The 20298-nt window shown below is 44.4% G+C and overlaps 1 protein-coding gene across 4 annotated transcripts; it reads left to right on the top strand.

Moving 5' to 3' along the window:
- On the top strand, nt 1-18506 carry EIF2D (eukaryotic translation initiation factor 2D). Of its 4 annotated transcripts, none has more exons than XM_036830110.1 (15): nt 2-202; nt 1128-1318; nt 2819-2902; nt 3386-3476; nt 6041-6148; nt 7992-8248; nt 8745-8862; nt 10477-10522; nt 10914-11017; nt 11139-11288; nt 11658-11747; nt 12480-12575; nt 13641-13761; nt 16608-16782; nt 18301-18506. In XM_036830110.1, exons 1-15 carry the CDS (start codon nt 147-149, stop codon nt 18369-18371), a joined length of 1758 nt encoding a protein of 585 aa, XP_036686005.1. In that variant the 5' UTR covers nt 2-146; the 3' UTR covers nt 18372-18506. The 4 variants fall into 4 exon arrangements, with proteins under 4 accessions (XP_036686015.1, XP_036686025.1, XP_036686005.1 ...); XM_036830140.1 differs by having other exon boundaries at nt 5-202; nt 1128-1259; XM_036830120.1 differs by lacking the exon at nt 6041-6148 and having other exon boundaries at nt 1-202.
- The last annotated feature ends 1792 nt before the right edge of the window (nt 18507-20298 follow it).

The raw sequence follows: 20298 nt of genomic DNA, 5'->3' as shown, positions 1-20298 counted from the left end.
CCGGTTTCCAGCCGGGCCCCTTTCCCAGCCGGGCCCAAGCATGGCTGCCCCCAGGACTGCGGGTCGGGAAGCCGCCGTGCTCGCGCTTTCCTGACAGCCCTTGGCTGCTGTGGTCTCCTTCTCTTCCCCAGGCCACTCCAGCAGACATGTTTGCCAAGGCCTTTCGGGTCAAGTCCAACACGGCCATCAAGGGGTCGGACAGGTGAGGGAGAGAAGAGCCTGCTCTGCCCACCAGGGCACCCAGACATCTCTCAAGCTCGGCTGGCTCACAGCCTTTTCTGGGCTGGGTCAGCCGACTTGGGGTGGAGGCCGAGGGGTACAGCCGGAGAAGGGACCCCGGGGGGCGGGCAAGGGTGAGTTAGACGTGTTTTGAGGGTGAAGATGGAGAGGAGGCCTGATTTATCTCCCAGGCTGTCTTTTGGATATTTTAGTGAGTTTACGAGAAAGCGTAATTCAATCAGCTCGTATTGACTGCAGGCTGTTTAAGGTGTCGTGGAGGATGCAAAAATGAAGGAAAACGGGGTCCCTGCCCTACCAAAAGCTTTGAGTCCCTTGGGAGAGATTAGACGGGGCACAGAGAACTACAAGTATACGAGAAGAAGTCTCTAGTGATTAACACTGGCAGGAGACACAGATGGAGGGTGAGGTGAGAGAGGATAAGGCACATGTGGTAAGAACTGTATCTGTTCAGTTTTGCAAATGAAGGTATCACCTTGGGGATTTTGGAGCCAGTGTTCTGTAGTTGTCATTCTTGGTGCCCTAGCAGAGCTGTTTAATCATAAGTTGACAGCTTTGCCAAGCATATATGAGAAAGGAGTGGGTCCAAGAGCTATGTGTGGAGTCAGGAAGGCAGGGCTTAGTTTCCAGTGGCAGGCTAACTTGGGTTGCTTACTGGATCTCAGTTTTTTCCTTTCTTTGTAAAATGGAAAGACATGCCCCAGGAACATGTGAAAATAGATGAGACATTGGATGAGAAAGAGAATGGGATGTTTTGGAAGAGTGAGAATAGGGCATCATCAACCAGTCTTTTTCTTGGCCCTCGTGATTTTATAGTAAGTCTTGAGTCCTCAATATTTATTAAAATCCATCCAGGCAGCATACATACCAGGTATGTGTGCTCTCTGCAGGAGAAAGCTTCGGGCCGATGTGACAGCTGTTTTCCCCACTCTTGGAACGGATCAGGTCTCTGAGTTAGTACCTGGAAAGGAAGAACTCAACATTGTGAAGTTGTATGCTCACAGAGGGGATGCAGTGACTGTGTACGTGAGTGGTGGTAACCCCATCCTATTTGAACTGGAGAAAAATCTATATCCGACAGGTATGGCAATGGGATGGAGATGGCCATTACTATGGTCCTTGCCTAATATCTGTTTCTCCTTGTTTCTTCCATTAATCTGTCTTCCTTAAAACAAATAAATGCAAAATCTCCCTAAGAATCTTTTTGGATTTAGTGTCCCTAGAATTGGGTCTTTCAGGATTAGGAACTGCTATAGAAGTGAGGGGAAAAAAGGGTTAACACAAAAAGAGGGTGGTTGCCAAGGGAAATTCTGAGGTGAAGAAACACTAGTTTCTAGTGGGTTAACTAGGGATTGGAGCAGAGGTCGTGAAAAGGGTGGAGTTTCAGGGCATGTAAAAAATGCTTCTTAAAACTTTCACTAGTGGAATTTTCTTAAGATCCTGAAGAGATACTGTGATGGGAAAGAAGCTGGGTTAGTTAAACTCCATACCCAGGTGTCTTAGTGGTGGACTTTGGTTGAGATATCTCACAGGGATTCTTTCTTAGACTCTGTCTGGCTCTCAGGATTCTTTGCTTGCTTTCTTTGTCACAGATCTCAGAGAGGCAGTGTCCTTTTCTCTTTTCCATGGCTGACACCTACTTTGTCATTTGGGGGCTTTTCTTCCTCCCAGCTTGGCTGCAGCAGTGCAGTGCAGTCTCCTACCCCAGGCCACCCCTACCCCCACCCTGCTTTGTTGCTGTACACATACAAGCCCTTTTTGATCTAAGGGTTTTACTGCTAATCCCTGTGGAAACAGAGAGAATAAAAATAATAAACATGGGAAAGTTTCAGAATTTCTTACAGGCTGGTGCCCTGGTTTCGGATTACTTGCTTCTGAGGTCATAAAAGGAATCCTCGTTAGGGCTCTGTCCCTACTTTTATCCACTATGGCCATTTTCTGCTGCTGCAATCCAGGTGGAACAATAGGTGCCTCCAAGTCTCAAGTGACACCCAGTTTCTTAAGTCTCTGCCTTCTTCAAGACTGCAGCCTCGTTGAGAAGGGAGTCAGCCTGATGTAAACTATATGGAATGTGTTTCCCACAGGAAAAGGGGCACTCAGTTCCCAGAGAGGGGAAAAGGGATACTGGACAGGCAAAAGCAGATGTTCACTTCATGACTAGTTTTAGCCTTACACATAAATATCCAACTTCGGCAATTAAACAAACTCTTAAAGCTGTAGCTCACTTCATGTGTCTTCCAACCAGTAAAAGTGATAACTTCTCAAGATCACAGATTGAGAGAAACTACTGCAAAGAGCTCAATATAAATATGTAAAGAATGCAGGTCTCTAGGGCTAAAGTAAGCAAGGATTCTAAAGTAAATAGCATATAACATATAAACCGCTTCACAAACTTGGGGTAACCTAATAAAAAAAAAAAAGAATGCAACTTCTTTGGGCATCCCTTTACAATCTTCTCTCTAGCTCTGAGTTGAGTTTCTTTTCTACATCTTGATTAATGTGCCCTTAGTGTTTGGCTTTGCCATTCCCCAGGGGGTTGACTTTTGGGCAGTAAGTGTATTCTGGCTCTCTTTTTGGACAGTGTACACCCTGTGGTCTTATCCTGATCTTCTACCAACATTTACAACATGGCCCCTGGTGCTTGAAAAACTGGTGGGGGGAGCAGGTAAGAGTATTTTCCTATATTCTGGATACTGGCTGAAACCTACTTAGTAAAGGCCAACTACTTTAATAAATGTACCCATTTTGTGCATTCATATGATTGAAAAATAGAATTTTTCCCCCATGTCTGTTGCATCTCTTACTTGGCTGCTTCTATAAGCTCTCTGGGCCTCTCTGACCCTGCTGTAAGGCTTACATAAGATAAGTGACATGAAAGTGCTTTGTGAACTGCCATATGCTATACTTTAGATTAATAAACTGAATCTAGGAAACCAGAATAAGATAGGTCATGGAACTGGACCCTCAGCTTGGTGCTTCAGTTTGACCACTAGTCTCCCAGAAGGAAAAGGTCTGATCCTCAGTTTTCCACTTTTTATTTTCATTATGAATAATGTAGTTGATGCTTAATAAATATTTGTTTGTTGAGCGAATGAGTAAATGATGAAGTAAACTGTGGAGTTAGTTGCAGTGCTTTTGTTTCCTGCAGATTTGATGCTGCCAGGACTAGTGGTGCCCCCTGCTGGTCTGCCTCAGGTACAGAAGGGTGACCTCTGTGCCATTGCCTTGGCGGGGAACAGGTACTGTGCCAGTCAGCTGTGCCTATGGGGAAGAAACTTAGGGAAAACTTGGGAGGGGTGGGAATGACAACTTCACAGCATATGGATAAAGGATTAAAAGAAAAAACAGATCCTTCCTGAACAGTCAGAGAGTGGGGAATGGCAGTGAGCCTGTGGGGTGTCCATACATCTGGGCCAAGTGTATTTGCTCCTGCTGCTTCTTCTTCTTTTTTAAAATGTATTTGTTTTTTTTCTCCTTTAAAATTTTTTTTCTTAGATTCACAGAAGAGTTGCAAGTATAGTACAGAGTCCTGAAATACTCCTTACCCAGCTTCCTGTAATGATAACATCTTGTATAACCACAGTACAGTTATCAACACTAAGGAATTAGCATTGGTACAGTCCTTTTGACACTATTACAGACTTTATGCATATTTCCCCAGTTTTCCCACGATGTCTTTTTTTGTGTTCAAGAATCCAGTCTAGGGTACCGCATTGCATTTAGTTGTCATGTCTTCTTAGTCTCCTGTCTGTGACATTTTCTTGGTCTTTCCTGCCTTTCAAGACTTCAACATTATTTTTTCTAACATCCACATCATCATCCTCATCTTTTAATTATTTTTAATAGATTTATTGAGATATCATTTTCATACTATAAAATTCACCTGTTTCAAATGTACAATTCAGTGATTTTTTTAGTATATTTACAGGGTTGTTCAGCCATCACCACAGTGTCTCTTTTTTAAAATAAATTAGGAAGTAATCATATGAACAGTTCTGAAAAATCAAAACCCTCTCACCCCATAATCCTTTTCTCCTAGAAGTAACCGTTATCATTCTGATGCATGTCCTTGTCAGCCTTCTTCAATGCATATATACGCGTGCATATGAAGTGTATGGTTTGGGGTGTGTATGTTTAAAAATACAAATAAACAAACTTTATCCCTATTACTTTTTCACTTCAGGTAGTGGGGACATTTTCCGTGTCAGCAAGCACAGATAAGCTGAATCTTTTTACCCACTGTGGGGTGATGGGAAATGTCCCCTCCTAGTGGACACTGTGGTTGCCTCTACTTTGTCTCTATCACAAACAAGGTCTTCCTGATGCCTCTAGGGACACTAGTGCCAATATTTTTCTAAAGTAGATACTAAGAGGCAGAACTGTTTGGCTGAAGATCGTGCATATTTCCTGTTGCCCTATAAAAATGCTGTGTCAGTTTTCCCTCCTACCTACAGGGTACATGGAGCCTGTTTCCTTACATGCTCACAGACACTGGATATGATGGGTCATTTTCATTTGTGTCATCCTGAATGAAAAATGACATCTTATTATTTTACTCATTGCTTCTTTGAGAGAGAAACATGGTAGGCATGGGAGGGGTCAGTGTTTAAAGATCTTATTTTTGCTGCTCATATTCTCCTATTTTCCTTGAACCTTTTGGAACCAAGCACCTAGAAATGTTTCCTTCCTTGTTTACCTGTAGCAAAACTTGACGTTGAAAAGAACGGTGAAATTATTGTTTTTTCCCCCCAGTATTCTATCCAAGATAGGAGAAAACTACATAAATGTGTATTTGGCCTCTCAGTTCGGCATTTAGAATGTTTGTGGGAATGAAGCCTAGGTGGTTTATGGAAGGGGGTGAGGGTACAAGGGAGTTTACTAAAACTACAAGCCATGTGCGAGACTGAAGTTCTTGAGCCATTGACCGTTCCAAGGGTGGAAGACAAAGACCCGTCTTTTAGGAACTGGGAAAGAAGCCAAATTCAAAGATTCTGTGGCAGGAACTGACCCATGGGCACAGTAAGTGGAGCCACCGGATTAGCAAACATCTTTTTGAAGTTCAGGTGTTGGGAAATCTGCCCTTGAATCGTCTCCCTTGGGTCCAGGCAACGTTGCCAGGCTTGTATATTCCCCTACTGTTAGCCAGCTGGACACCAATCCTTACAGGCAATGTGTGAGCATTGCTGAGTAACAGTGGGCTGACAGAGATTTCCTATTTGGGCTTTGGAAGTTTTTTGTAGTTATTGTAAATGTGGTTGTTTTTGATATTTTGGACACATCCAGTTCTTAGATAGATAGTTATACAGAGCAAGCCCTGTTATAAAGAACCAACTCAGAAGGAACCTCTAGTTGGTACCACTGTATCTCTCTTCTCTCTTCCCTGTGGCATCCCTCAGCCTAATGTATGGCATATGAATGGCCTCCCTTCTGAATTTCCATATAGGATGGCTATGCCTTTTTTAAGATAGGGGAGATAATTTATATTTTTGAAATTAAAGAAAGGGAACTTTAAATATCCTTCTGAGTCCTGCCTGGGTTTGATTCATAATAAGAATATAACAATGATAACATCAGTAGAGGAGTTAGTTACACAGAAGGGAATATTTGGTCAAGGAATTTTTGAAAGTCATATTTGTAGGTAATTTGAATAAGATTGAGACTGCACCGAGTTTTAGCTCTGTGATACAAGTGGATGCTTCACATTTGCAACCGTGGTGCTTTGAACACATGTGTAGAAAGCTGGTCCTGACATGTGCCCTCCTGGAAGACTTTCCCTGACCCTCATCTCTGGCCTCCTTCTCAGAGCCCCCGTTGCCATTGGAGTTGCTGCCATGTCCACAGCTGAGATGCTGACCTCAGGTCTGAAGGGAAGGGGCTTCTCTGTGCTCCACACCTACCAGGATCACTTGTGGTGGGTTCCATGCTTTTTCTGTTTTATAGGGAGCTGGGTGGGCGGAGAGAGCACAGGGCCTGGATTCAGAAGCGAGAGTTTTGATCCCTGCCGTGTCCTTAGTCAAGTTGCTGACCCCAGACATTAATTTCCCTGCAAAATGTGGAGAAAAGATTTTTTTTTTTTTTGCCTGTTTAGAAAAGAAATTACAGAGAACTTTATTTTCTAGGTGAATTGTAGAATCCTAGGCCTGGAAGAAGGCCTTAGGGATTGTCTTCTCTGCCTCTCAGTACAGTGATATTCTTTATTTTTATGGCACTGGTCGATCTGGCCTTTTCTGCCGTGTACCTTTAGGCATTTTCTGACCCCATGACGAGGGCTCGGGAATTCTCACATCTGAATCCAAATCAAAGTAGAGTAGATCCTCAGGCACCAGGGTGATAACCTGATTACTTTCATGTTGTTCAAGTTTCACATTTCGGATCTCCTCCTCATTATGGAACTTGCACTTTCTCACTGTGACAGTTGCTCTCTGGAGCTGTATGCGAGTTTATTTTCTGGTTATTTTCTTGTCATTTAACCAAAATAGTAAGTAGTGCTTTTCTCGAAAGCAGTATACCTGGTCTTTTGGCCAAGTGTTGTGGCCTGTTGGTATAGCTTTACCCTTACATTTTTAGTCAGTCTTGGAGTTACTTATTTTACAAGTATTGGCCAAGCCCTGCTTTGCTGGAAGTACAGCCTCAACAGTCTGGGTTTCAGCAGGCATTTGAGGGCTGCTTACTCACGTGCTCCCAGCACCTTGTTTTCTGACTGTTAGTCTGAGCAATTAAGGTCCTGTTGTCTAAATTGTTTTGTCAGCGGCTGCCTCAGTCTCCCCTCCTCCCACCCTTTGAAAATACTTATGGTATTTACCTGATCAGAATAGCCTAAACATACGCTCTGGCCTCACTAGTAGCCATACTAATAAGCCTTGCTGCAGCTGTTAGTAAAACTTTGTTTGACTTGCATAATCTTAGTTAACATAAAGCTTTTTGCTTTTACCACTCTGCTATGTGGCACCCCTTTTTTTCCTGTCTTCATAAGGCTTAGTGACATAAAACCATTGTAATCTCTACTCTGCAGGTTAGATTGCATTCTTTTTTTTTAATTGAGGTATAGTTGATGTACAGTGTTGTGTTAGTTTCAGGTGTACAGCCAAGTGATTCTAGTGATCATTAGTATATCTAGTGATTCTAGATATAGATATATACATATATGTTCTTTTTCAGATTCTTTTCCATGAAAGGTTATTACAAGGTATTGAATATAGTTCCCTGTGCTATACAGTTGGTCCTTGTCATTCATCTATTTTAGATTGCATTCTGATTTAACACAGAAGCAACTGTTTTTGCAGTCTTGAGCAGTCCAGGTGTTTGTAATTTGTTCCATACGCTCAACCTTGGGTTTGTATTTCACCAAACTGGTACTACAGATGCGTTTGCAATCTTAATTTTGTTATTTAATTCAAAATGGTTTTATTTTTAATTTATATGAAGGGAATACTTTGGAAGTGAGGCTCCACTTTAACCATGTTGTCTTTAATTTTTCTCTGTCCCTGAATTTCTGTTAATATTATTATTATTCCTTTGGGTTAAGGAGGAGGCAAGAATTACTCTCCCCATTTCAGAGATGAGGAAACTGAGGCATGGGACTTCTCTGGGCCCAGAATTGGCAACAGAGTTGAGAGGCACACCCAGGTTCTCTGGCCTCTCCTGGACACCCCTGCCTGTGGGTCTTACTCTCTCTGGACCCCCGCTGACCCCCTGACCGGGGCTGGAGAGTGCTGTGGCTGATGCTCAGTGTTTCTGACGTGAGGTTTTTGCAGGCGATCTGGAGACAAGTCCTCTCCACCATCCATTGCTCCACTGGCCCTGGATCCCCCAGATCTCAGTGAAGAGAAGGGCTCTGTCCAGGCAGACAGCACCGTGCAGGGAGACATGAGGCGCCTGACCCTGGAGGGAGAGGAGCAGGAGGAGGGGGAGGTTCAGCAGAGGTGTGGGGAGAAGTCCCTGTCAGAAGCCACGGAAGACCCCAGTGTCGGGGGCCTGAACCCAGACCCCACGGACAGCAAGACCCTTCAAGGTACGGCTCTGGCAGAAGTAGGGCACTCTCCTCTCAGTGTAGGAGACTTAAGTGCTCTGCTCTGCTTCTGACTAGAGCAGCACCACGGCTCCGGGAGGGGAAAGTCCTTATTTTTGGTGAGGGTGGTGCCACAGCCCTTTGCCATCTTACCTGGGAGTCTTCCGCATATGTCGCGTTTCCCTGGATACCCGTCGGTGCTGCTATTTGGACTGTTCCCAGCTACACGGCCCTCTTAGTTTTCTTCTGGCTCTGACTTCTCTATCAGAGAAGCATCTGCGCCTAGCTGGGTGGGACTTTGTGGCCTGACCCCTTCTGTGGGGTCAGACCTCTGTGAAGGCTCAGTGTTCTAGAGAGTCTGGGAGCTTTGGTGCCTGGGAATGGGCTCCTTCAGAGCTGAGGGGTGAGGTACGGATGTCACCGAGCGGGGAGTTTACTTGTGCTGCGCGGGCCTTCTGCGGCCCTCAGGAAGGATGTGGTTCTTGTCTTTTCCTTGCAGAACAAATGGACGAACTGCTGCAGAGATGCTTCTTGCGTGCTTTGAAGTACCGCGTCAAAAAGGCTGACCTCCCTTTACTCACCAGCACTCTCCTGGGCAGCCACATGTTCTCCTGCTGGTATGGAAGGCATGGTGTGGGCTGGGGGCCGGGTGGTGGGTCTGTCTCTTGCTCTTTGGTGTTAGGATGGGACAAGGCTGATGGGGGAATTGTTTTAGGGACATGATGTGGAAAGAGTGAAGTGGAGGGTCGATCTAGCAAATACTGAGTTTTAAAGACTTAAGTTTTAGCCAGTGAAAGGATGTTGAGGAAATGAAGGTTAACATTCGCAAGACGCTTTGGGCACTGCCTCTGCTGTGGTGATTCCGGGCCCTTTTACGGATCGGGCAGCATGTCTGGCCCCGGAAGGGCCCTGGGGCAGCCTGTGTGTCTGGAGGCTTCAATCCCCTCACACCTTTCTGAAGAGTAGGTGGGCCAGATTAGGTTGTGTCAGCAGGAAGAATCGGTGTGAACCCCCCACCCCACCTGCACACACAAGCCACCAGCAGAGGGAGTGTTACATGTGGGTTGAACCTGGACTTTGAAGACAGAGCCATGTGGGCTCAAAAGCCAGCTCCCCAGGGTGTTGGAGCAAAGGCGTATTTGAGCCCATTACCAGGCTTCTCTGAGCCCTGATTTCCAACACTTGTAAGATTGCTGTCAAGATCAAATAACCTGACATTTAATAAGCACCCAGTAAATATTATCATGTCAGGAGATTTGCTTATTGATTTTCACCTCAAGTCTGAACTTCTTTCTTTCTGAGAATTTTCCTCTGTTTTTTAAAAAAGTGGTTTTAATGTCATTCTCTTCCTCTACATGTGAGCTTCTTTAAGGCATTCTATACAAGTATGGGGTCTGGAGTGTGTGGCAGGATACTTGGTAATTTGTCCTGACCTTGCCGGGTTGCAAGCAACTGGGAAAGGGGTAGAGGTTCTTAAGCTGGGGTGGGTTCTACAAGGGATCCCTATGAATCCCACTGCTTTTGCTTGTCACATTTTGAGAGAAGATGTACGTTCTGGGGAGATAGAATGATTACAGCTTTCATTAGGGAGCTCTCCCCCAAAGCTAACAGTCTATAAAGAGTCAGATAGTAATTATTTTAGGCTTTGCAGGCCCTACAGTCTCTTTTGCAACTGTGCGAGTCGGCCATTGTGGCAGTAAAGCAACCACAGACAGTAGGTGAATGGGCATTGCCAGATTTGGCCTGCAGCGTGTGGTTTGCCTGGCTGCCACAGTGAGCTTGCTGTTGCAGAGGCTCACCTGGAGGTGAAGCTTCTGAGGCCACAGAAGCTTGTCTAGTTTGAAGGGAATCTAAAGCTGTATCTGGTACAGTAGCCACAAGCCATGTGTGGCTATTTAAATTTAAATTAATTAAAATTAAATAAAATTTAAAATTCAGTTCCTTAGTCACAGTCACGTTTCAAGTGCTTAATAGCCACATTTGTCTAGTGGCCACCATGCTGATAGCAGAGAACATGCCGTCTTTACAGAAAGGCCTATCGGACAGCAGGATCTGGAGCAGCTAAGTCTGCATCTCTCTCCGATGCTGCCGATGGGCAGAGAGCTCTGGAACAGCGGCCTCTTTCTGAACATACAGGAGGAAAGCTGAGGAAAATGTCCTCCTCTCAGTGTCAGGCAGGCCGTACCACTACTGCTTTGTTAGCTTAACTTGCCTTTTCCATCTGCCATCAGCCCCGAAGGACGACAACTGGACATAAAGAAGTCAAGCTACAAAAAGGTAAGCGGGTCCCTTCTCTGCATACCCACACAGGGAGCTGTGTAGGGGCACACGTGGCGTGAGCTGGTGGGCATGGGGAAGCCCTATCTGCAGGGCTGAGGCTAGAACTAAGCTTTTTGATTCCAGGTATAGGGGGCGGAAGAAAACTCTCCCTGGGCTGAGGCAGTTGGGTGGGCACCCACTCCCCTCTCTCCTTCCCTCCCCTTTATATCTGATCCAAGTTCTGAAAGGCTTCACCGGTAGGGGCCCTTCACTTCCTAACTGGATGAGGACAGGGACGGTCCCACGTCCCTCCCCGGGACCTGCCTAGCTCGGTGTCTGGCATGTCTCAGGTGCTCAGCGTGTGTGCAGAGTCGATGAGGTCCCCTACCACTGGCCCTCTCTCCCTTAGCTCTCTAAGTTCCTGCAGCACATGCAGCAGGAGCAGATTATACAGGTGCAGGAGCTGAGCAAAGGGGTGGAGAGCGTTGTGGCTGTGGACTGGAAGCACCCGAGGTGAGTGCAGGGGGCCTGGTCACCGCAGCTCAGCTGGCCGCAGGGCACCTGGGCCACGGGCCGGGAACCGCCGAGACGCTAGCATAAAATGTGTTTTCTCTTTCCTTCTGCTGGGTTTTAGGATCACATCTTTCGTCATACCCGAGCCCTCCCCGACCTCCCAGACAATCCAGGAGGGTAGCAGGGAACAGCCCTATCACCCTCCAGATATAAAATCCCTCTACTGTGTCCCAGCCAGCATGACCCTGCTCTTCCAGGAGTCTGGCCACAAGTGAGTTTTTGGAGAGCAGCCCTTCTCTGCCTGCTTGGTGTTCTGGCCTATAATCCTTTCAGCCTGAGTAGCGTTCTTCTGTGACTGGCAAAACCTGCTCTGCCCCCTCCTCCCTTTCTCTCAGATCCAGCTTCAAGCCTCCTTCCCCTGGGAAGGGTCTCTGGACTAAACGAATGAGAGAGTAGGTCTCTCCCTTTTCTACCTGTAATTATTCTTCACACGGCCCTGCTGGCCCCAGGCAGGAAAAGGGAAGAACCCAGAGGTCGAGAAGCTGAGGACAGCGCCCTGCTGAGCAGGAAGTGAATCTTGGTATTTCCAGTTTGTCTGCCAGCATAGCGTGAATAACCACCCCGGTCACTTCTCACCTAGGAAGGGGAGCATCCTCGAGGGCAGTGAGGTCCGAACAATCGTCATCAACTACGCCAAGAAAAATGACCTCGTTGATGCAGACAACAAAAAGTGAGTGGATGGGGAGGAGAGCTCGCCCCGTGTCTTTCAGTGTTCATCTTCAGAATATGTGGAGGGTGGCTGGGAGGGAGGGGTGCAGGAGATCACAGCCTTCTAGAAATAATCAAGGCCAGTGGTTTCTAAACCACAGGCTGCGGACACTTAGAGCTGTGGTCTAAGGTAGTCAGATCCAGGTATGCTGTCAACATTGACTGTAGCCTGAATAAGCATCATCTCATATGTATCTACTGTTGATTTTCAAATGCACTTGCTCTTGTGACAAACAAAATGCAAACTTTAAAAAATTTTACCAAAGTCATCTTAGCTTTTTGGTATTCTCTATTTTCTTAGTAAGTGGATATAGAAGGTAAACTACTAAATGAAGAGTGTTTCATTAATTTTTTTTTTTTTTTTTTAAATTTCAAAAGATACCCTCATGATCAAAAAGTTGGGAACTACTGGCTTAATCATGGTTAGTTAGTAGCAGAAGTGAACTAGGATCCCCGTCTTCGGATTATTTTCCCATCCCACTTTCCCCTCCACTGCCCGTTTCTCCTTTGTTCTAGGAAAGCAGACGTGTACCTCCCATCCAGAGGGTACGTTGCTTCATGGACTGTGAACCCCTAATTGGTTCTAATAATCCTGAATGACTTTAAACAACACATAACACATGAATCCTGAGTGGACCCTGGGATCAGAAGGGGCGGGGCTAGGAGTTCTTTATTGCCTTTTCTTTCCCTTTAGTCTTGTGAAATTGGATCCCATCCTATGTGACTGCATCTTAGAGAAAGGTGAACAGCACACAGTCATGAAGCTTCCATGGGACAGTCTCCTGAACAGGTAGTGGGGATTGGCAGCCCCTCCCCAGTGTTTCCATCCCCTCCCCTTAATGTCTATCACATTGGCCTTCAGAATTGTCACTCTCATCATCTCTGACTTTCTTTCCATAATTCACACCATGTCAGTCTACATAAACACAGGCTTGGGTAATTCTGATGTGGACGGTCTTTGGAACGATTTGAGCCAACACAGTATAGAAGAACTTGAGAAGGAGAGAGAAGAAGAACATTAATTAGAAATAAGAGCTTCAAAAAAAGAAGGTGTGGGTGGCAGGTGGGGATTGTCTTAAAGTCTTTTCAAAGGAAGGATTCTTATACTCTTTCTTTTCCGTAGACCCAAAACTGAAAATAACTTCTATAAGGAGTTAGCAAACTATAGCCTGTGGGCCAAATCTGGCCTGCTACCTGTTTTTGTAAATAAGGTTTTATTGGCACGCAGCCACACCCATTTGTTTACATATTATCTGTGCTGCTTTCCTGCTAAATGGCAGAGTTGAGTAATTTCAGCAGAGACCATATGGCCCTTTAAAGCCTAAAATATTTACCACCTGGCCCTTTCTAGAAAAAGTTTGTCAATCCCAATATATATGCTAGCAAAAGAAAATCTGTTTAGACAAAAGGTAGAAATTCCTTGTGGTAAAGGTGTCTATAAATGATGCATGATTGCAGCATGTCAGAAATGTGAAGCAGCACTTTATTCTGCTGGGTAAGGGAGACTCGTGAGACAGTAAACTCCACAAGCCCGCCTGGGCAGGTTTTCAGAAGGCCAGGCAAGTGGACAGTTTCTAGGGGCTCGAGTCTCGGATGTTCCCTTCCCTGAGTCAGTGGGTCTTGACTGTGGCCACACTCTGGGGAGCTTTAAAAAATGTATCTTCCTGATCAGAGTTTCTGACTTAATTGGTCTGGGGTTTAGCTCCCTAGTTGATTTGAATGATTCTACTGTGCAGGCAGAGGTGAACCACCACCTGTAAGATCAGCTTCCATCCAGCTGTCTGCTGGGAATGGGATATGAGGAAATGGTTTCTGCTGGCTTTATCATTCACCAACTCATTAACTCCCATTTCAGATGTTTGGAAAAATTGCAACCTGCCTATCAAGTGACCTTTCCGGGACAAGAGCCCATTGTGAAGAAAGGCAAAATCTGCCCAATTGACATCACCCTAGCACAGAGAGCTTCTAACAAAAAGGTAATTTTTAAAAGACACAACGTTTGAAGATGGTGATTTAATGTCCCTGCCAAGTTCTAGTCTCTCTAATGTGATCGGAGGTTTTTAGATTGGCCTTAAACGCCTCAAAGATTGTTTAGGAAACACCCATGTTTGTGTGACTGGGCTAGGCCCTATGTAAAACAGGTAAAGCTGACCCCCTCCCTCACTGCTCTCTAGGATTTTGTGCTAGGAAACTTGCTAGAGCCTGGTTCTAAAAGTAAACAAGATCTTATATTTATTTTTTTCTTAGAACTATGGTATGGATTTTCAGCTCTTACTTATTCTGTTACCTCTTGGGCATTGCTCAGTGAAAATAACTACTAAGGAATCGCTAAAGGAGGGACTTCCCTGGTGGTGCAGTGGTTAAGAATCTGCCTCCCAATGCAGGGGACATGGGTTTGATCCCTGGCCTGGGAAGATCCCATATGCTGCGGAGCAACTAAGCCCATGCGCCACAACTACTGAGCCTGCGCTCTAGAGCCTGCGTGCCGCAACTACTGAGCCCACATGCCGCAACTACTGCAGCCCGCGTGCCGCAACTACTGAAGCCCACGTGCTTAGAGCCTGTGCTCTGCAACAAGAGAAGCCACCGCAATGAGGAGCCCGTGCACCACAACGAAGAGTAGCCCCCGCTCGCTGCAACTAGAGAAAGCCCGCGCACACCAACGAAGATGCAACGCAGCCAAAAAAAAAGAAAGGAAAGAAAAAAAGAATCGCTGAAGGAACTGAGCGTGTTTAGCTTGGCAACACAAAGTCGTAGGGAACGAATTACATCTGTCCGCAAATATGTGAAAAGCTGTACTGGGGGAAAGGAGTGCACTTATTTTGTATGCCTTGAGAAGACAGAAATAAGATTATTGGGTAGAAATCCCAAGAAGACAGACTTGGGTTCAAAATAAAGAACTTTCTAGTAGTGTGTGGTTATGGACGTGGGCTTTGAGATTAGAGACCTGGGTTCCAGTGTGGCCTTTGCCTTGCTGCTTGACTTTGAGCAAGTTACTTAATGTCGTTTTGCCTGAGTTTCCTTATATGAAGAATGGGGATAATACCTACCTCATAAGGCACTGTGAGGATCAAATGAAGGAATATGTGTAGGCGAAGCACTTAGAATAGTACTTGGCATATAAACATGCAATAAATGAGAACCAAACAATGATAACCTTAATAATTAGCAAGAGCCGCCATTTCTTGAATGTGTAATTATGTGTGATGATGGTTTTGTCTTTATGTTAAAAAGAGCCCTTGTCTTTTGGCGATACATACTGAAATACATACATATTTGTAGACGAGATCTGATGTCTAGGGGGATTTGCTTTAAAGTAACACAGGAATGGGGGAGGGTGGGGATATAGATGAATCAAGGTTGGTCATGAGTTGATAATTGTTAAAATTCATGATGGGTACATGGGAGCTCATTGTACTATTCTACTTTTATTTATGTTTTAAATTCTCCATAAAAAAAAAACTTAAAAAGAAGTATATGAATTTTTTCATTATTAAATTTGTTATGGTGATCGATGATCAGTGATCTTTGATGTTACTATTGTGAAAAAGGTTACAACTCGTTGAAGGCTCAGGTGATGGGTAGCACTTTTTAGCAATAAGGTATTTTTTAATTAAGGTATATACTTTGTTTTTTAAGACATAATATTATTGCAAACTTAACAGTATAGTGAGAACATAACTTTTAAAAATATTTCACTGAAGTATAGTTGATTTACAGTGTTGTGTTAATTTCTGCTGTACAGCAAAGTGATTCAGCTATACATATATATATATTCTTTTTTGTATTATTTTCCATATGGTTTATCACAGGATATTGAATATAGTTCCCTGTGCTGTACAGTAGGACCTTGTTGTTTATCCATCCTGTATTTACTGGTTTGCATCTGCTAGTCCCAAACTCCTAATCCTCCCCTTACCCACCCGCCTCCCCCTGGGCAACCACAAGACTGTTCTCTATGTCTGTGAGTCTGTTTCTGTTTCATAGATAAGTTCATTTGTGTTGTATTTTAGATTCCATATATAAGTGATATCATATGGTATTTGTCTTTCTCTTTCTGACTTACTTCGCTTAATGTGATAATCTCTAGGTCCATCCATGTTGCTGCAAATGGCATTATTTAATTCTTTTTTATGGCCGAGTAATATTCCATTTTATATATGTACCACATCTTCTTTATCCATTCATCTGTAAATAGAATGATAGATTGTTTCCATGTCTTGGCTATTGTAAATAGTGATGCTATGAGCATAGGGGTACATGTATCTTCTCGAATTATAGTTTTGCCTGGGTATGTGCCCAGGAGTGGGATTGCTGGATCATATGGTAGTTCTATTTTTAGTTTTTTGAGGAACCTCCTTACTGTTCTCCATAGCAGCTGTACCAATTTACATTCCCACCAAGAGTGTAAGAGGGTTCCCTTTTCTCCACACCCTCTCCAGCATTTATTATTTGTAGACTTTAATGATGGCCATTCTGAACAGCGTGAGGTGGTACCTCATTGTGGTTTTGATTTTCATGAGAACGTAACTTTTATATGCACTGGGAAACCAAAAAATTCATGTGACTCATTTTACTGTGATACTCGCTTTATCATGGTAGGTCTGGAACCGAACCCACAGTACCTCTGAGGTGTGCCTGTATTGGATGAGGTAGAAAGAAAAAATCAATTTAGAAGCACAAAAATTAATTATTTGGATGAAGGTACCATGGTTGTAGGGATGGTGAACATAGGGGGTGAGGAGGCTTCTGAGGCCCTGGAAGGTTTCTGGAGGGGAGGGCATGTGGGCTGTACCCACCATCAGTCTTCTGTCCCCCACAGGTGACTGTGGTCCGGAACTTGGAGGCCTATGGTCTGGACCCATGCTCCGTGGCTACCATCCTCCAGCAGCGATGCCAGGCTAGCACTACTGTCACTCCTGCCCCTGGGACCAAGGACATCCTGCAGGTTCAGATCCAGGGAAATCAGATCCACCACCTCGGCCGGCTGTTGCTCGGTGAGCATCCCCTCTTAAGAAGCAGACACATTGGTCTAACTTGGCGAAGATCTGCCTACCAACTAAAGTCACCCTAGTGAGTTTACCATATAGGTAGCTTTTAGCAGCCAGAGAGAGGTGGAACTAATGTTTGAACCAGATCCTTTAGCCCCCAAATTCAATGTTTTCTCCACCATACTAGTAGAGTAGTTTTCTTCCTGGTTTTCCTTTTTTTGTAAGACATTTGTTGAGCACCCAAACTTTGCTAGGCACTTTGCTGGGCTTTTTGCAGGCTTGGTCTCTCTGAATCATAATGATGCTGCAGAACTGTTTCTGTTTTGCAGATGAGGAAACTAAGTTTCAGTACTTTGCGCTGAGGTATTCAGCTGTTCAGTGCTGCAGCTGGGCTCTGAACTTTGATTTGCTTGACTCCCGAGCCTAGGTTCTTTCTACCAACCCCGAGTCACCCAGCCTCCAGTCTGTCCTCAGTTCCAGCTGCCGGAGTCAGCTTCCTAAAACAATGTGATCACATCACTCCTCTCTGAAAAACTTTTTATATCTCCTTAATGCCTTCAGAATAAACTCTTAAGCTCAATAAACAAGACCCTCCCAGCCCAACGCCATCTTCCATCCGGGTTCTCTGTCAGGTCCCTGATCCCCACGCCAGGCTTCAGCCGTGCTGGTCTCCTTTGCTGTTCCCCGTGTGCACCTGCACATTCACACCTGGGTGCTTTCCTCTGTGTTGTCCCCTCACCTTGCGTGTCCTCGCACAGCCTGACCTTAAAGGCTCATTGGCCCAGCTCAGGGGTCACAGGAAGCCTGTCTTAGAACATGTCCCATTTTTTTTTTTTTTCTGTTTCCTTAAATTGACATTTAAAAAACTGCTAACATAGTACTTTCCAATTGTGTTTATATTTCTGGTTAGTGTCTACAACTTGGCTAATTTTTTCTGTTGTCTGAACTCCCTGTTAGACTGAACTTCTTGAATCAGAGACCTTACCTTTTTCATCCTTTTTTCATGCCCAGGGTCTGGCCCATAGTAAATGCTCAATAAGCAAATTTATTTTATGGTCTAAGGCAGTACCCAGCAGTTAACTTTCACAGTTGAGCCCCTTTAAGTGAAAAACCCCATATGAAATACAGAGGAAAAAAGATAAACACATGACTGAACTCAGACACACACATTCTCTCTTGTGAGAAAATTATAAGTGCCTAAAGTACACCTAGAAAGTAGCTATCAACATGAAAATTGCTGAAATACACACGTCATCATCAAGGTGTAAGGATAAATGGTCCATTCCCGTTGGAGTTGAGTTTGAGCTGGGTGTAGAAGAGCAGGTCATATGATGGAAATGGTTTGAACTGAGAGTTGACAGCAGGAATGAGCACACAGTGGGGCAAGAGGGCCAGGAGGTAGCTGTGCAGATTGGGGACCTTGGAGGTCGGGGCCAAGGAGGGTCATTGTAGACAAAGGGGAAGGGGTTGCGGGGAGGAGCATACACATGCCTCACTGAGGAGTTTCTGCCTTTTGGATTGTAGAAGAGTATCGGCTTCCTCGAAAACACATCCAGGGCCTGGAAAAGGCCCCCAAACCTGGCAAGAAGAAGTGACAGACTCTTGTTTCATGTGGTTGATCCAGAGGAAATCCAAGCTGTGGGCTGGTAATTTATATGAGTATTTTCTGCTTTTGCAAATTAAAAAAATATATAATTCTTTACCAAAATAAATTTTTATTCTAATCTAAATTTGATTTCCCTCTTGTTTCCTCCATTTAGCTAAAATGTTGTATGAAGTTTTCAGATCAGAAGCCATTTTAAATGGACACTCGAGGCCGTTGTGGAGTGCCTTTTCCATTCATGTGGTTTCAGTCATTTTAGTTCGTCCTCTGCTTTCAAGGCTGAATAGCCCATCCAGAGTTCAGGCAGGTGGGCCCTTCCCATTTTTAAAGTCCCTCTACCAAATATTCAACAGCCTCTTGCTACTCTTACTACCTAATTAACCTCCTAGCCCAAAATCATTCCTTCACATCTTTAAAGGGCTGTTTATATAGATATTTATATTTGTCATCAATCAAGGCAAAAGAAGGAAGGGTTGGCCCTAAGTTATAGCAAAGTTTAGGCTAGACAGAAATAAGAAACAGTGAAAGCACATTAGGACATGGAATTCTATACAACAGTGATTCTTCCCCAACATTGGCAACTGCCACTAACAGCCGTAAGTTGCGATGTGGCTGCAAGATGATGGCTACAGTGAAGTCTTAGCCAACAGATGCTCTCTTTAGCCTCAAACTTCTTCGCCTGGGGCTCATGGACGAGGTCTTCAGTTGAGCTTCAGAGGGTCCACGAAGTTCTCTGAAAGAGTGTGCAAGATTTTGTATGATCATTTTCCTAAAAGAGGTTACCATGCTTTTGTCAAATTCCCAGCAGGATCATGTGATGCCAAAAAGGTTCAGAACCCCTGCTGTGGTCCCTGCTCAGTTTGTGGCAGTCATTTCCGTACCAGGGCTCTCCTTGTATGGTAGGAAGAAGGGCTGAGCTGAATAACTGCAGGGTTCTTTGGTTTTACCATCAAAAAAACACACTTCAGTTTACTTCCTTTTTTTCCTTGGTCATACCACTTTTTTTTTTTTTAAACCAAGATAAAGGCTTGAAACTATCTACAATATTCACAAATTCCCCATCTGGGGCTTGAAAAAGAAGAAGGGGATGAGTATGAAAATGTGTGTGTGAGGTCCCTTGCCTTTTGTTATTAGCCCCCGAATAATTGTCCTTTTCACTGCTGACTCACTGTAAGTAAACTCCTTTTTTACCGATCCACTCTGTTGACATAAGCAATATGAAACTGAGAAAGAGATTTCTAGAAATTGACCCCAAACAAGATTGTTACAGCAGAACCTTTGGACAGACAGAGTTTGATCTAAGGGAGCACAGTATGTACAGCAGTCATGAAATATGGTCCTCATATGAATACAAATAACACGTAGTACTTCATAAAGTTCTTTCACAGACGTGATTTGTTTTGCACAACCTTGGAGGGATTGGAGCCTCAGAGAGGTTGGGTCTTGCCTTGTTAATCCCTGCTAAAGACACAAGCCAGTAAATGGTGAGGCTGGATCTACAATGAACATCCAACTCTTCACTGTGGTTTGACCCAGAATTCTGCTGTGAAACAGTGTTGTCAAGACTTGTGCTTCAAATGGTTTTTCCAGTAATGGTGACACATTTGCACTGACTCATCTTCCCTTTCCTCCTTGTGAATAACATAGGTACATGTGAGGAGGCAGGGGAGAGTTAGGCTGTGCAAAGGATTCCTTTTTTCTATGTGCTAAACTGAATAATCTATACCAAGGTCAAATGTACAACTTTAAACTTAATCCCATATTATAACCAAATGAGTTTCAATGAAAAGCAGAAACTGCTTCATTTCTGGGTTTTGGCAAAATTATTGAAAGATGTACTTCTTGGAGGTCTAGGTGAGCAAACATTACAGATGTGCCCCATTCCTGGACACTTTTAAGAATGTCTATTGGACAGGGGG

The sequence above is a fragment of the Balaenoptera musculus genome, chromosome 1 (genome assembly GCF_009873245.2).
Source record: "Balaenoptera musculus isolate JJ_BM4_2016_0621 chromosome 1, mBalMus1.pri.v3, whole genome shotgun sequence".
Lineage (NCBI taxonomy): Eukaryota > Metazoa > Chordata > Mammalia > Artiodactyla > Balaenopteridae > Balaenoptera > Balaenoptera musculus.
The sequence above is the reverse complement of the archived record's forward strand: the minus strand, read 5'-3'. Positions and strand labels throughout refer to the sequence as shown.